This window comes from Haliaeetus leucocephalus, unplaced genomic scaffold (genome assembly GCF_000737465.1).
Source record: "Haliaeetus leucocephalus isolate CR32 unplaced genomic scaffold, Haliaeetus_leucocephalus-4.0 Scaffold240, whole genome shotgun sequence".
Classification (NCBI taxonomy): domain Eukaryota; kingdom Metazoa; phylum Chordata; class Aves; order Accipitriformes; family Accipitridae; genus Haliaeetus; species Haliaeetus leucocephalus.
Window position 1 is genome coordinate 8,120,645 of NW_010972676.1, and position 17,236 is coordinate 8,137,880.

At 37.2% G+C, this 17,236-nt stretch overlaps 1 protein-coding gene across 1 annotated transcript in view; it reads right to left on the reverse strand.

Annotated features, from left to right (window-relative positions):
• Positions 1-17,236, reverse strand: part of COL4A4 (collagen, type IV, alpha 4) — a 69,722-nt gene that overhangs the window by 38,621 nt on the left and 13,865 nt on the right. The window contains exons 4-16 of the mRNA XM_010568418.1: positions 16,485-16,619; positions 15,563-15,607; positions 13,752-13,868; positions 10,886-10,954; positions 10,626-10,661; positions 9,804-9,866; positions 9,306-9,341; positions 9,089-9,130; positions 8,021-8,101; positions 7,119-7,172; positions 5,822-5,881; positions 5,073-5,117; positions 3,949-4,002 (exon numbers count right to left, since the gene is read on the reverse strand). Of these exons, the coding sequence (XP_010566720.1) occupies positions 3,949-4,002; positions 5,073-5,117; positions 5,822-5,881; positions 7,119-7,172; positions 8,021-8,101; positions 9,089-9,130; positions 9,306-9,341; positions 9,804-9,866; positions 10,626-10,661; positions 10,886-10,954; positions 13,752-13,868; positions 15,563-15,607; positions 16,485-16,619 (837 nt within the window). The remainder of the gene's footprint in view (positions 1-3,948; positions 4,003-5,072; positions 5,118-5,821; positions 5,882-7,118; positions 7,173-8,020; positions 8,102-9,088; positions 9,131-9,305; positions 9,342-9,803; positions 9,867-10,625; positions 10,662-10,885; positions 10,955-13,751; positions 13,869-15,562; positions 15,608-16,484; positions 16,620-17,236) is intronic.

Consider the following 17,236-nt stretch of genomic DNA (forward strand, 5'->3'; position numbering starts at 1 on the left):
ATGTGAATGTGGGAACTGCGTAGTGAGGTTGCATTCCTAGGACTGGAGTTCAGGGCCTTTTAGGACACAGACAAGGAGAACTGGGACTGCAAAACTGGATACCCATTCACAAGTCATCCATGCTTCTTTCTGGGCTTTTTTTAAAAATTGATCTCTCTATGATATTTAAACAGTTCTGGAGCTGTCACTGACTGGTCTCCTCTTGACCTTTGGCCTTTTGGCTGGCCCTTTTCCTTTGACTGTATCTTGAGGAATGAAGTAACATCTTTGTGTCATCTCTGACTATTTTAAACAAGAATGTAAATTTGTCTTCCCTAATGACATAGAAGAGTCTTCTGTGTGGCAGGAAAGAAAAAAATAAACCTAGCATTTTTCCTCTTCTGATAAACTTACAAAGTATTTTGAGATTTAAAATTAATTTAATCATTATAAAAAGTATCAAAGATTTGTACAATAGATGGATATGGCCCATGTCTTACATGACTTTCATGCTGATTTTAAAATGACACAACCAAACCACAAGAAAACTGAAGAGTCAAGAAGCCAAGGTCAAAAATTTCAGTTCTTGGTATCTCCTTAAGTGACAAATTCCAGCGGTGGTCTCTGAAAATCTCTGTCTTTAGGCTGTTAGGTCTTATGACCCTCTCTGGATGGCAGCTTCGTACTTGCTGCGTTTTCACTGTTAGTACACTCCTACGTAGTGGCATATATATGTTTGGATAATTTTGTTGACTGATACTGTTTTCTCTTCCCATAAAAATTTCAGCAGATTTGACTTGCCAACAGTTTATTTAAAAAAAAAAAAAGCCAAAAATGACCAACAGAAGCATATCTCTACTGTTTTCTGGAACTGGAGTCTTCTTAAAATGAAAGCTTATAATCACTTACCAGTTTTACTGAAATGCCTATTAAGCATTAAGCAGTGTATTTGTTCTGTAAGTTTCTATAGCTTTATTATAACATCAATGGCCGAGAACATTTTGTACTGCCTGTAAAGACCATTTGTAATTTTAATGAGATTCATTCCATTAGTAGCAGAGACAAATGGTCTCGGAGTGATTTCAACAGGACTCATATCCTCCCTTGTATTTTGTCTGAAGAAGGCATTCTGTGTTTTCTCATATTTATCACAGAATGGTTGAGGTTAGAAGGGACCTCTGGAGGTCATCTTGTGCAACCCTTCTGCTCAAGCAGGACCACCTAGAGCTGGTTGGCCAGGACCATGTCCAGACAGCTTTAGAATATCTACAAGGATGGAGACCAGTGCCGAGTAGAGGGCAAGGATCACCTCCCTTAGCCTGCTGGCAATACTTTTCCTAATGCAGCCCAGGGTATCATTAGCTGCCTTTGCAGCAAGGGCACGTTGCTGGCTTATGTTCGAGATCCACACAATGTTGCCAGTGTCCAGACTTAGGGATCAAAAGGTATGCCAACGATTCCTTGAAATCCATTCTTTGCTTTAACCAACGGTTAACATTTTTTAAAAGATTAAATCTACTTTGAGTGCAACTGGTTTTTTTTTTCTAAGTCTCTCTCTTAAATCTGAATGTATCTTAGATTCTCTTTGAACGTGTTTATTTCAGAAAAGCTACGTGAGGACGGGCTATTCTCAGGAGGATTTTTCATCATATTCTTGTTCCTCCAGTTTTTGTGATTATTAGCAGATCATAAGCAACACCTGGTGAGGCCAGATGAACAGCTGATGCAGTCTAGGTGCATCTGCACTTTTCAGGAATAATCAGATTTATCCAATTGTTTCCCAAGCAAAACTACAGCATCTGTGCAATCATTCCAAATTTTGTGTATCTGTATGAGTTAACCTGATCTTTTTTTTAAAGTTGTGTCTATACTTGATTCATTTTCTTTTGCTCCACACATTAGCAATTGTAATTTCATCTTTCTGAAGCATTACTGCAGGTATTCAAACTTTTCCCTAGCATAATCTACCAACAATTAATTATTTTTTTGTTTACTGTTTGTAGTGTTAATTGATAGCTTCTCAGGCTGTGGGCTAATCAATAGAGACTGAAGAATGCACTGTTCTGTCTATACAATGTCTTCTCTCAAGTTTGTTAATGATGCCCCCAACTAAAACAATATGCACATTAGGGTGAGTACTTTTTAACAACACTTAAAAGTTTGATTCTACTTTTGAGGACTAATGGACTGTAATGATTTATCTGTTTAAATAAGACATGCAGTGTTTCTGCCTAATTAGTATCTGAATGATCCCACATTGTTGTGAAGCTGATAATGGGCAAATTGGAGAAAAATGAACATCCATGGGCAATTTTTTTGTTTCACCCAAGTATGACTACATAAATGAAATCTTGGCTGAAGGAAATGATCTAGCACTCTCCTGGCAGTCCTAACTTTGAAACAAGTAAGCCTGTGACTAAAACAGATGTTTTTATTGTACTTTTACTTATTTACTCCATGTGTTTGTCATTTCTCATTTGTAAACCTGCTTCTTGAAAATCTGTTTTACTTGTCTGCTTTCAACTGTGTCTTTAGTAGTATAGTACTTATAGCAAGTTTGGACCAGCCACAGTTTACTTCCTTTTGTCATCACAGTACATAGAGTGTGTTCCAATGTTAACCTTCAATTTGTAATAGAGGTGATTCTTGCTCAAATCTCTCGAGTGTCATTCCATTGACTTCACAGGTGCAACTAATTGTGCTTCAAGAAAAGTTACTGTTTTATATGCAGTTTTCCAAAAAGATTATTTCAGAGGGAAATAAACACTTTTTGACTTTTGTATTTCAGAATATTTAGAGCCAAGTTCATTAGTGTCACAGTTTCTGCAATATTGTTTTTGTCCTCTGTAGTGTCGTAATAACTTTGATGAGCTTTTTCAACCTTGTTGTCTCTAGTGATGATCCTGTCACCCACCTTCTTCGACACAGCATTTTACTCCTCTTGCTCATATACTGCTGACCACTTGGGCCCTATCCCAGTGACTCCCTAGACCTTCTACCTGGCTAGACTCAACTGCTGCTTTGCTCCTTCTAGAGTAGCATCCAGAACTGGGTTTTCATTCTGAATGTGCTTTAGCATTGTAGATTCCATAGAAAATATAATAGTTCCCTTCATTCAAGTTTTTGTTGTTAGTCAGAATTACAATATGATCATCAGTTCTGCAGCCTGCAAAAGAGAATTCCATAAATTTATATCCTGAAATGTCACTAGACTGGCACCCGGGTCTTCCAAAATTGTATTAAGCATCCCTTCCATGCTTTTCAGATGAATATTCTCATATTTTATTGCTCCCCAGATGTAACACCTACACTTCTAATACCTAATGGAAAGCAGCATGTACTGTAAAATAAAAAATGGCTAGTGTTGTCTAAGTGAGCAAAAGTAGGAAATATTTAAACAAAGCTGGCGTGAAGGAGTCCAATTTCCATTCAGGTAAGCATCTTGGAAAAGCTACTTATGTGAACAGGTTGAACGCATGCAAAGAGATTTTGGTAAGTCATGCAAACAAGTCCATCTGAATCAAATTTTGCCACCTCATTTGGTGCCAATTATCATACTAGTTCATAGATCAAAGTTTACAGGATCATACTGTTACCTAAATAGCAGGTTCCTTTACCTAACATACCTCTCTGGGGAATGCAGCTCAACCATGAATAACTTGCAGAGTACTACAATTCATGGATTCGATAGCTATACTAGCATAGTTAAAGGTAACTACTGGCAATTGGGATTAACCAATTCCTTCAGTACACAAAATGGAATTCCCACTCTCCTATGCAGCAAGCAGGAATGTTTACTTACATTGTTATTTACTACCACAGTGTTAACTGTGACTATCATGAAAACATTAAATCTTAAAAGTAATTATGACTGCATAAAATGAAATGGTCTGATAAGCAGGTACATTTGGGAGGAATCATTAGCATTTATATAGGGGAGTGTATGTGCACGCGTGTTGTTTTTTTTACCTGTATGCCTGGGTAGCCAGGTTGTCCAGGAAAACCAGCAAATCCTGTTTCTCCCTGGAAAGGATCACATAAATATAATTGGATTAATCTGTTAAGATACTAATATAATTATTTGAACAAAACCCAGTAAGGCAGTCATACAATACTGTCATGTTGTAACAGCATCCACAGTGTTTCAGAAAATTCACTGGGTTTGTATAAGAGATGGTATGTTTCATAGAATCTCTTCTGTTAAAAGAAACCATGACATGTATTGCCAGGTTATTTAGACAGTGGTCAGCGGATTCAGTGTAGCTGGGGCATAGAACTAGCTGGAATACATACCAGCAGACTCTAACAGACTGTCTGCTTAATACAACTGAAATGGGTTTGCTGCCTGCTGAGTGGCCCTCTTAGGCAGCTGCTTTCCATGCAGTAATAGTTTATCAGCTCCTCTTCTTTTTTTATGATCTACTAATATACTCATCCATGCAGTATTCAAATGCTTTAGGTAGGCAGTGATAAAAATCAAAGTAAAAAGTAATTTTGCAGATAAAACAGTAGCCTGGAACATAACTCTAGATGCAAATATCTGTACATTAATATGATTTATGAATAGCATGATCACTACCTTAACTAGATTTGAAAATGAACTGGAGAGAGGAGATCAGAAAAAGGGCAAGATGTAGATCTGTATACCTCTATCTGTTGTTCTTTACTCCAGTAAGATGTTGTAAGTTTGTAACTAACATTTAGCAGGCTTAACAGCAAAACTTTCATTTCTTGAGCCAGAAAGATGAACAAAACTTGCATATAATGCAAAATTACACAAACAATGTCTCCAGGGCAAACAAAGTTAACATGCTGTGTAACTTTCCTATCATGCCATATGCATGTCCCACTGGCTTCTCCTCCTGCTTGCAGCTTCAGATCCCATTAGCCAGTTTCAGCCAACTTTCAGAGTGGCAGAAATTCAAAGACAAAGAGTTCATACAACTTCTGTGGCAACAGGTAGCAGGAGAGAAAGGAAGGAATGCAATGTGAGCTATCAAGTATGTGGAAATTCCAAATCTCCACAAATCCACAGAAAACCAAATCTCACTGATCCCAGTGTTCAAGGAGCTGCTTATACTTTGTTTTCTTACCTTCATTCCAGGAAAACCTGCAGGTCCATAAGAACCAGGATTACCCTGATAAAAGCAAGGGGAATGTGAGCTAAACCAGTAAAAGCTTATTCAAAATTACACCTATTCAGAATTGCTGAGCAGTTAACATTCCTTAGATAATTATTACTTGGGGTATTTCCCAGTGATATTATTATTCAGTATTGCTGAGCAGTTAGTATTCCTTAGATAATTATTACTTCGGGTATTTCCCCAAAACTTCGCAAAGTTTTTGCAAATATATGAGATGTGGATGAATTTAAACTACAGACAAAAGTAAACCAGACAGGTCTTCCCTTTTTTTTTTTTTTTAATCATATTGCACCAAGCACAGCAGTGGACATGTTGCTCCATGTGAGCACTGTTATGCAAATCAAGCACAAGCTGCTATAAAAAATTGCCATCGGCACATATGGAGTATGTTAAAATTACTGTGTTAGTACTGTGCTACTCCAGAGAAGCTTTGTGCAGCTCTAAATATTTAGAGGATAACCCTACAGATTTACTTTCTTTCCAAGGACACAAACTCTGTATGAGCTTATGTTTAAGTCTGAGACCCAGGTGAGATGAGTCCCAGGGCAGGACTTATAAATATTATATACAGAAAGTATGACAGATTAGTTTTAAAAATCCTTAAAATCTTCCTTGGAAATGCAAACTTAAACTGCCAAATGTATTATGAACCTATTTATAGTGAATTTGTGAAGTAATTTATTCTGCAACTTCCTTACCCGCAAGCCAGGGAATCCAGGAATGCCTTTTTCACCCTTTTCTCCTCTCCCAAGTACACCCTGGAGCATTCAAAATACTTCGTTTAAACAAGATGCTCAGTCAAGTGTGCCATAAATTTTATTTTTTGTGCATGTTTATTAAGTTATGTATATATTAGGTTGATGGATCTTGTTTCACTTGCTAGGCTCAGTCACTGGGGCTTACTTCATACAGCACCGCTAGCAGTGCCTATGTAGCTTCAGTTATTCAAAGAACCTGCTATGGTCTCTTGTCCAAGTTTAATGTGCTTTCAGCAGTTTAATTTTTTAAATTTTTTTTAAAATCTCTGGGCACCTTCTGGGCTGCATCAGTCAATTTCTCAGTTCCTGCTTATAACTAACAAGGGTAATGTTATCTACATGGACAGCTAGTACTGAAGCAAGCATATAAAGCCCGTATTTTTCAAATTAAATCAGATATAAAAAGATTGGGTTTGTCTCCTTTTCCAGCACTAAGTAACAGTGCTCCTTTTATGATGGAAAATTAATTTCTGAAAAAGTGCTAGACTTAGAACTCAGAAATGTGATGTTCAGGCTTCTCATTTCTTCTCTTCTGCCTACAAAGCTAAGTAAGTTTTTAACATATACTAGACTCGTTCTTCTGTCCTAATTATCTTCTGTTTTTCTGAGATCTAGTAGCTTCCTGCCTGTGGATTTTCCTTCTCCAAATCTATCAGGAATAAAGACTCCAGAATCTTTTTTGTGGCTGCTTCTGCTCAGCATCCAGGAACCCTTTACTTTACACCAATGTTTAAATTAATCATGCTGACAGAAAGAAAAGAAAATGTAGAATAGATAGGAAAGAGCAACTCTTTCTCCAAACAGGTGGCTCTGCCTTCTCTACTCTTGAGGATATTCATAACGTGAAGTTAAAGTCTTTCCCTAACATACTTAGGGAAACATATATTATGCCCCATTAAGAACACATAGAGATCTTCTCTATTTCTCTTCTTGAGAAAAAATAATCTGTGCTTCTATTTTCTTTGCAATCCCAGTCTGTTACATGTCAACAGCCCAACTAGAAACAACATTAACCTTTTGCTACCAGGCAACATTCAACAGGTACGTATACAACAGAAAGGTTTTCCAAAGAGTTTTTAAATATTTTTGCTTTCACACTGATTTAGGTGGCGATTAAATTTCACAGCACAAATGCCGTTATTTCTTCCATCAACTTGTGCTTTAAAAGATTAACTTAATAAACACAGAAGTACTTTGCCAGTACCATGGAAAAAAAAAAAAAAATCACATTACTTACTTTGGGTCCACGTGGCCCTCTGTATCCTGTTACCCCAGGTAGTCCTTTTTGGCCCTACATATACAAGGAAAGTTGTTGTGCATATTAATAGCCAGGACATGCCTGTGTGCTGTTTAACTTTTTTTAAGTCCTGTTCTGAATTACAGCTGTTAAATAGTATTTTCTTAAGTACTGGGCCTGTTTTACTAGGCAGAAGAAAAACAAGACAGACAATTATGTACTGATTTTTATTTCTGTTAACGCTGTCAAACCAGCATAATGACTGTGGAGACAGATATATCTTTTCACTTGCAGGGACCTGCTAATCAGGGCTTTGGTTTTGGTCCTTTCCCTCTTCCTCATACCCCTGTACATAGCAACCATTTGCATAATCAAAGCCTAAGATCCAATATGTGAAATCTCCTGGTTCCCTGAGTTGAGGCTGCAGGGGCTGGCAATGCCAAATTCACCTTTTCCTTTGTGTATTCGAGCAAATCAGACTTGAGGATGTAGACACTCCAATATAGGGCTCCGTAATGTAATTTTTGTAACTCCTTCTTAAACGAACATTCTAATGTTTTAAGGTACAAAACTATGGCTACAGTAGGTGTGATATTGAATAAGTACAGTAAGTAACAGGAACTTGCATTAAAAACAGACAACAAAATCACACTTAATTTTCATATTAAAAGAGCACCCTGGAAGGGGTAGTGTTGATAGTTCAAAACATTACATTGCACAAATCTCAAAGAGAATAATTACCAAAGGCCTGAAAAATAAAAGTGTTAGTGAAGAGCCACAAAAGAGATTCAATAGCAGAGTAACCAACTTTACCTGAGATGCCTGAAATATGATTTGCTAAAATTACATCTCAGGATTGTACTTGCCAAATTGAGCAGTTAAATATGAAGACAAGTTAACACCTTTTCTCCTTTGAACAGCTGGGCTCCAGGAGGTCCAACTAACAGTGGTGACCCTGGTGGCCCAGGAAGTCCAATGTCGCCCTGTGGAAGCCAAAGGAACAGCAAAGAGACGTTCTGTTCTATGCAGTGTTTCAGTGAGACTCAGCATCTTTTTCTGTTGTACTACAGCACTACATATTTCTGTACTCATTGAAGATGTACTTGTACTAATACCTATAGATAAATAAAGGTTTGTACTGAGACCTGTAAGCCTCTTTACTGTCTTCCCAGATAAGCAAGGTTGATGATCTTAATCCCCTCCTATTCTCCTCAGTTATTAAAAATAATGTTATTGCTAAGGAAATGAACGAGAACTCTGTACTCATGGCTCCTGCTCTGAGTCTGCTGTGGAGATTGTTACAGGATTGTCAAGTCTCTTGTGTGTACATATAGTCTCTTGTGTTCCAGACTGAAGCCTTTGAGCACAAGGCTTTGTGAATGTAAAGATGAAATTACTGATTTGCTATGGAAAGTTGTGCATGTTAGAAACTTGCACAAATTCTAAGAAGTGACTGGACAAATTTATAGAAGAAAAATCAAATATTCCACATTGGTTCTACAAGTACTGAGTATGCTAATAGGTGGAGACTGGGAGAGAAACTATTATTATGTGTTTGTCCTCTTCTTACACCCTTTCCTTGGCATCTGTTGCTGGACATAGCAAGAGATGAGATTCGGTGACTGATCAGGTACAGCCACTGTTGCTGGAGAGTACTGCTGTGGTTATTTAGGCAGTGTCTGTACAAAAGGTAATTGCTATGTAAATGCTAACTAACATATTGATTGTTGCTTTTCAAAACCTCCAGAATACATTTGATTCCTGTATGCAGCTCACTGAAGGAATCGCTTCTGCACAGAATTCATTCAATAACTTTTATTACTGCTTCCATTCTAACATGATTAGTGGGAGCACACAGCCACAAATGAATGGGTTCCAGGGAACCCAACAAGAGTCTATTATACTTCTAATTCTACAGCAACAATATGTTTAACAATATTTGTTTTCTTTAATAATATGTGTTTTCTTACCGGCTCCCCCTTTTGTCCATCCACTCCAATACCTGGATTTCCCTAATTGACAAAAAATATACGCCGTTTGAAGATAAACAGAAAATGCTGACATTAGAATTTAATCAAGTAACTCCTTTGAAAAACTTGGTAACAAATAACCATAAGGAACATTTCAAATATTTGTATAAATTACTCTATTATTTCACTAACAAGTTCAGGAAAAGTCATTGCCTACCTGTTCACCTGGCAAACCAGGGTAACCTGGAATACCCTTTAAAAGAGAATAAAGACAAGTTAATATGTCTGATTTAGAGGCAGCTTTGCTGTGAAAATCACCTCATCTTGCCAGTAGCACCTAGAGGCAGAATTTCCTCTTGGGATGTACCTATCCCAAAGTGCAATTTACTGCACCTGGTCACTGCTTTCAGGAGAGCTGAACTCCAACTTCCCACTTTCCTGTCTCCCACAAGGTGGCCTTGGGGAAAGGGAAGAAGGAGAGCGCACCAGCAGCATTCCACCATGACCACAGACTGCCAGGATGAAACGTGTTCACACAGGCATGGGAAAGAACAACATATGCTCCAATTCCTGAACTTCCAAACTTGTAACGTAAAGCAAAACTCTCTCTTTTTATCATCTGCCTCAAAAATTATTTCTATTCACATTAAGGCAAGTTCTAAAATTGGTAGACCAAAATTTATGTATATCCTGAAAATAACTGTGGTGATCTTACAGGCAAGCCTGGTTGGCCTGGGTATCCAGATGGGCCCGTTGTACCTCTTGACCCTCTAGGTCCCTGGAAAAGACGGCAAAAGGTCTGTTCGTGAAAATACCAAGAGCTTACCATTTTCTCCACAAAACTAGTCCCTCCAAAATGCCTGCATCACTTGGACTCAGTATACTGGCCAATGCATTCCACCCGTGGCCTGAAGCTTATACCATGTCTGAAACCTGTCACTAGAGCAGCTCAGCACCAGTTTCTGGATAATACTGTAGAGATACTGGACAACGCACAGTTATATGTTATTAATGGATTGAAAGAACACTTTGTCAGTAATTGTGCAAGTGTGGGGGCTTCATACAGTTCATCAGTGAATACTGTTTTGAAGGGCATAAGAAGAACCCAAAGTCATTAAGAGTGTGAGTCAGCAAGAAAATTAAACTCTTTCTTCTTCTCACGTTTTTATGGCCAAAATATGTTAGTGTGCTACATGTTCTTGGGAGATCCGCCAGATAATGTTGAAGAAGGTGTCACATCTCTATGCATCTTGAATTTAACAGAGAAAATATTCTGCAGACTGTGAGTACCAGGGCAACAACTGCTCAATGAACAGCTAATGCAGATGGGTATGGTCTGTTTCTTCTCCTTTTCAGCCAGCATGAACTGGTCACAGGGGCAGACTACAAGGACTCGATGTTTGTTAGACTCATTCAGGAATTTTGCTATTTAAGGCAGGCAGGAAGAAACCCCAATATTTCTTTATTGTACTAAGAAGGAAAACTTGAAAGATCTTCAGGACAAAACGCATGCAGAGAACCCCCTCACTGTACTTACGGGCATGCCGGGGGGTCCAGGATCACCTCTGTCTCCCTGTAATGACAATGATTTAGCAAATGAATCATCATTACAAGCTTTGTTGTTGGTATTTTCTAACTTTATAGCTATTAAGATCACAAGCTGTTCCAGTTGTATATTTGCTTTTAATCTTTTTTTGCACAAAGCTTTATTAAACAGTGAGGAGTTATGAGAACAATTACATTTGTCATACATGTTTTCCTACAAGATATGATTTTTTTTCACAATCAGATACTTACTGGAGGTCCTTTTCCAAAATGTGAAACATACACTGGATTTCCTTTTTCTCCTTTTTGTCCTGGATTTCCCTTCAAAGAAAAAAAGTCTTTTAAATGTGATCCACTCACTGATATCCAACATTTCTATGGAGACTGAACGACAATTTCTCAGGCTGTGCTTTTCTGGTGCCCATACATCCCTAGGTAATCCACTAGAACCACTATTACTGCATGAGCGTTTTGTAGTTCTTTTATCTAACAGGACCCTTAAAAGTAAAATTGCCTTCTGTACAGTTGAGCAAAACAGCTCCTCACAGCTGCTGGACTCCTGCTCTGTTAGATGCTCCTTAGCTCTTGGGTACATCAGTATTCTACAATCTTCACAAATATTACCTTAGTATCAAGTATATCAATATGCCCACCTTTTCTTTCCGTGAGTCAGTGGCTTTAAGTATTAGCACTCTGCTTTCTCCAGAAGTTCATGCTGTGATTTACAAGAATCTAGTGTGATTCTGCATACAGTTAAAAAGCTGAAAGTATGGACTGTTACATGTGTAATCTTCAACATTTCCATCTATCAGGATATATGTTTCACAGTCTATGAAAAAAATAATCTGATGCCTAAAGGCCCTGTTTTTTAAAAAACTAAGTCCCTGTGGTACTTGCTGTGGAGTCCCTTATAAAACTTTGCCAATCTTAGCACACTTGAAACCTCAACCTGACTTAGCAGGAACAGATGATTGCTTTTGCAAATTTTAATTGTAACGCTCAAATGACTGTTAAGTGCATGATATGTACATATCTAAAGAATAGACAGTATTTCTGAAGTTTTCTCACTTGAAATCTAAATGTACTGGATATCATTTAACCACTTAACTATTTATTTCAATAAAATGGGATACTGCTTTTCATGGAATTTAACCACTTTAAAACTGTACTGTTTTCCTGGTATTATACACTGGCTGCTCAAATCCTGAAGTCAGAATGAAACAAGAAAAGTACTTATCCCTGGAATGGTAGAATAAAAAGAAGAGTTACAGCTGTCTGCAGCTGCATATAGCTACAGTAGACTAGATGCAGATTACACGTTAAACAGCAGCTGCTAGGGAACACATTAAACACATCAGAAGTTGTATTTGGTTATTTTACATGTGCTCTCTTGCATGATAAAACATCTTTATTAGATTCAATTTGTTACCTTCTACATGACTTAGGTAAGGGCTTACAAATAATAGAAACTACTTTCTTTTCCAATTTATTGGTGAGGTAAACAGATTCTACAAGGTAGCAGAAGTAAAGCTGATGAGTATGTACACTGTTAATTAAAATTACACAGAACAACATTATAAATAAGAATAACATTAAAATGTTAGCTGTAATATATAGTCAAGTTGGTACTTGGTGCAACAAATTGATTTAGAAATAGGCAATGTGCATAGAGAGGTTGGAATAGCATTCTTGCACACAAGCAAATATGGTTACTATGTCTGGTTTTTCTGGGTAGCTAAATTAATTTGCACTGGAATTTTAGTGTGCATATTCAAGGCTACATGCCTATTTTGTCTCCCATTCTTTGTAGGTTGTAAATACTTTTCTAGGCCTGTCAAAGAGCATGCTCCTGGAATTGGGAGGATTTATGCTATAATTTGTCCTATGTCTCATTTCTCCTTTATGTCATTTGGCCAATTACAAAAGGCAAAATTCTATTTTGAAAGCCATAATAAGAAAATACAGGTAAAATTAGAGTTTGAGCAGAAGTCATCTTACCATTTGGAGGGTTAATAGGTTACTTTGAGAGGTATAACAAATGAGGTTATTATCAAGTTTTTTAGCAGGTTGTGTATTTCATAGCATTTATTACAGGTCCAAGACTGAAATTGTATGTTTTTTTCTAATTGCTGTATTTTTTATAACATCTTTCAACTCTGGCACCCACTGAACATTTTTTGATTCCCTATGGCTGAATCAGCATCTTATTTAGCTCCTACCAAACACATTTGACTTTTCATGTAAATTGCAGTTGTTTTTATTGTTTTAATTAGAAAATTCCAGGGACACTCTTAGACCAACTAATCAACAATTACTCATTCAGACCTAAAACTTGTTTCTATGGAAAGTCAAAGACTGGGGACTAGATCCATTCAGCAAAATTTCTTTGGAGCTACAGTAATTTATATCCCTTACTGACATGAATCTGTGTTTTATCTTCATTGGAAGAGCACTGCTAACACAACTATTTAAACAATTTTAAAATGCTTTCCATTTTAACAGCAAAAGTAAATGATATTAAAGTGCTAATTTTAAACATTTTAACTGAAATTATTTCTATGTATACAGATAAACACCCAGGCAAGATTAGGTGTGCACAGAGCAGTCATGAATAGGTATATGTAAAAAGTGGCACATACACTTGTGTGATCAACCACTAAAAATCTTCAAGTGTTACAGGATTTAACTTGTTGAAACTTCCAGTTATTGCTAATTCACCTCAGGTATGTCCCTCCTATTAAGACTTTTTAGAAATTTCAAGTATTGATAAATGCTACGATGGCTTCAAGCTACTCCTTCTCAGTTGTACTTCGATGAAATGGTATTAGCTTTGGTGTGGGGTTACGTACTGGGGAAACAAAGCAGAATTTAACTCTCAAGGTAGACATATATACTTCAAGGGTATAGGAACTTATTTCCCATTCAAGCTTAAACTTAATCTGTTAAGGCACCAAGTGTCCTTCACTCCCATTAACCTTAGTAAGAAGGCCTGGAAATTCATTGTGCAGTGTAAAGCTAGTGCCATAGTCTAAAACTCCTTTCATTTTAAGAGCTGTTAGCTTGGGTGGGAAATGTACACATACAGTATTCATAGACGGCAGGAATGCCTTTCACATACATAAGGACCTCTTGGTCCAATATAACCATTTTCGCCTGGAAATCCTGGATCTCCTCTTGAACCATTGCAGCCGTCTAAACCACGCCTGCCCCTGGGTCCTTCACTTCCTGGTAATCCCTGAAAGACAGTTTAATATTTATTAGAGATACACCATGATAAATAGGGAATTACTTTTTAAATTAACAGAACAGTTCAGAAACAAATATCTCAGATCTGAAACAGAGGGCATCTCACAGTGGTCCCAGCTTCATACTCTTTCCATTAGAAATGTTTTCTATTGTGATCAATAGAAATTTTTTCATGTATAGCAAATGATGCAAGTTATTTTATATCTTTTTCTTTGCACAGCAAATATAACAGGGACAGCACTGGTTAAGAGGGCCAGACCGAGCTCTCACTTGAGTCAAAAAGTAATGTGCTATCTTCTCAGAGAAAGCAGACTAGCCCTCTAACTATAATCTTTCTTGTGGCTGTAAAGAAAAGCTGAAGAAATATACAAAAGTCATCTCAAGCAGCCTTGCATTTTTTAATTGATAGGATAAAACAAGGAAAAACCGGACACAGCTTGACTCAAGCACACAGTAATCACAAAGATTATGACTATACATTCAAGAATTGAGGAAGATTTTCTAACCTGGCAAGAACTAACCAATATCCGGATAGGGGTTAGTTCTACCGCAAATTAGACACCAAGCAACAGAAATAGCGAGATTTCCCTTGGAATGATCTTTCCATTGGAGGAAAAATTATTTTCACAGAAATAAACCTTTTTCTAAGGAACAAATAGTAATTTTCACCCCAATTTTTTTGGGGGGGGGAGGGGTCTGAAAAATCATCAGGAAGGTATCCTGGCTGTTTGCTGAAATGTTTTTGTCAATTTTACCTCCTTCCTGTCTTTAAGGTTCTTCATCCCAATTCGTGGACACTTTTTTAATTAACTTTTTTCATAAAAAGAATACACATTTCTTGGGAGTACTTCTTTTTTTGTGCTAAATTTTGGCCTGTGACCTCTACATTATACAGACATTCTGGCAATCATCCCATTGTCAAGTGTGGACAGCTGACAAGCAGATGCTAAGACACCCACTCAGTTTCTGGTTCTGTTTTCACTTTCAAAATTCAACATTTTAACTTTGTTTGATCCATATGAAACTAATAACAGCATAGGAATTCAGTTCTAATAAACAGCATTTTTCAAAATACTGTATCTAAGAGATAATATCTTTCTTTCACCAGACCCATTTCCACGCTGAAGAAGACATTCAGAAAAATCTATAATCACATGCTTATAAAGATATATTTAGGACCCACTTTCCTTCTTCAGTCCCTATTCAGGTTAAAATTATTGGACACAGTGGTTTCTTTTATTGCCTGCAAAAGGATTACAAGCAAAAATCAGAATGTTTGAACCAAAAACAGTACATCATTTGAGATACTTTCAGAGATGTTAAGAATGTAGCAAGCAGAATACAGCCTGCTATAGAGCCTGAGAAAATAAACTCAATTGTTTTTAATCCTAGTACTGACACATAGTACACAGACATGGGCTAGCCTCTACCTTCACTGCCCAACTCTTGCATGAAAATTATGTACTTACCTCATTGGGATTTTGTGGAGTTTATCAATAATAAACACAGTTGAAGTTAACCTGGCTATTTTAAATTTTTGCAAAATATGTAATTCTGTAGGTGATATGGTATTAATAGGTATAAAGCCAAACAAATTTATCAAGTGTATTATTCTGTTAGAGGACTTGCTATGACTTTATAGAAACTGTAATTTTTATAAAGCAATATTCATTCAATACGTACAGGAACACCATCTAAACCAGGAAATCCTGGGACTCCAGTCGGGCCCTAAAGACAGGTGACATGAAAAAACCAAAGTTGCTGAGGTCATTAACTCTTAAAAAGAATGAAAAACAAGAATATGTGATACTATATAGCAAGAAATAAGAAACAGTCTTGTTTGTTTGAAATATGAATCAAAAGCTGTAATTGTCAGAAATAAATATCTGAAAAAATATATATGGGCTTAGCAGGAGGCTAGTGCCAATAGCTACCCATGTAACAAATGGTACAGTACAGGACAAATGTCTAACTCATACTCCAAAGATTACAAAATGACAGAGAAGGGAATGTTGCCTATAACTTACAAAACAAATCTGTACGTAATTTCACAACCCTGCTCCTGTTTTGATAATACCAGCAGCACAATTTCTATTTACAGTGCTTACATTTCAGGTGTGCTATATACTGATATTAGTGATTTCAGTCATCCACTGAGATCAATGAAATTAGACCATTAAAACTAATATAAATTACCAAGAGCCAAGCATAGGGATTGTACAGCTATGAAAGATATGGACCTGAACTGCAATTTATACTCCGTAAGTGGTAATAAAATTCTGTTTAGTGTACAGCACTTTTAAAAGCACCATACTCCTCCCTCCAGTTCCACATTCCTCCCACAGCCCTCTTTGAGGTTAAGGAGGATGACATGGTATACAACAATCAGAGACAAGGTCTGTTTCATTTTATGTCTTCTGACAATTCTCATTTTGCAATCCACAGCAAAAATCCCCCAAAACATTTTTTCAAGAAAGCTGTAATTAATTTTAGTGAGAATGGTGTGTGAGCAAGAGTATAGTTTGGCAAATGATTTTTGATCATTCAGGTTCTGTTTCACTTGCCAATATTTAACATTACATACTACGTCAATGGTGTTTCCTACCTTATCACCTTTTTCTCCAGCTGGCCCAGGCTGCCCATTCTCACCTCTCCTTCCTTTTTCCCCTGGCAGACCAGCTGGTCCTGTAGATCCCAAGGACCCAATCGGACCTTGAGCTCCCAGCTCACCAGGCTGACCCTGAAAAGAGTCCAAAGAAGTTGAATGACTACTGCTGTAAATCTCGCAGCAGGCAGCATTTCAGAGATGACTGTATGGATAAAACAAGGCTTAACAATGTATACATACTCATGATTCAAAACAGTTTGTTGACAGCCTGCAGATCTGTTCCATACGTTAGATGCTATAGGAACACGACCCTCAAATTTAACAACTTGCTCAAGGCAATAATTTCTTTTCACCTTCATCAGGTTTCCAGCAGCACCTCTCTGAGATGCCTGGGATAAACTGCAAGTCTTCCTGGCTCTACCAATGTAAGTAAGTAGTACGTTCTGCAAGCATTAGACTCCACTGAGCATCATATTTTTGCCACCAGAGAAGTGATAGCTCATTTTAGACAAAGGGACTTTGTACGCAGTCAGAACAAATCAAGAGAGTTTCCTCTTTAAGTCACACTATATGCTAATTATCTTAAGTATTTCTAGCTCACATATCTTCCATTACCATTCTCAGATATTAATGCCTTATTTAAAAGTTGTGAAGTTCCCTGCAGAGAAAAATGATAGTTACTAGCCAACATATTTGCATAAAGTACCAATTTTAACAGATTGTGTTACAATGCTTTGGGAGGTTGCAGA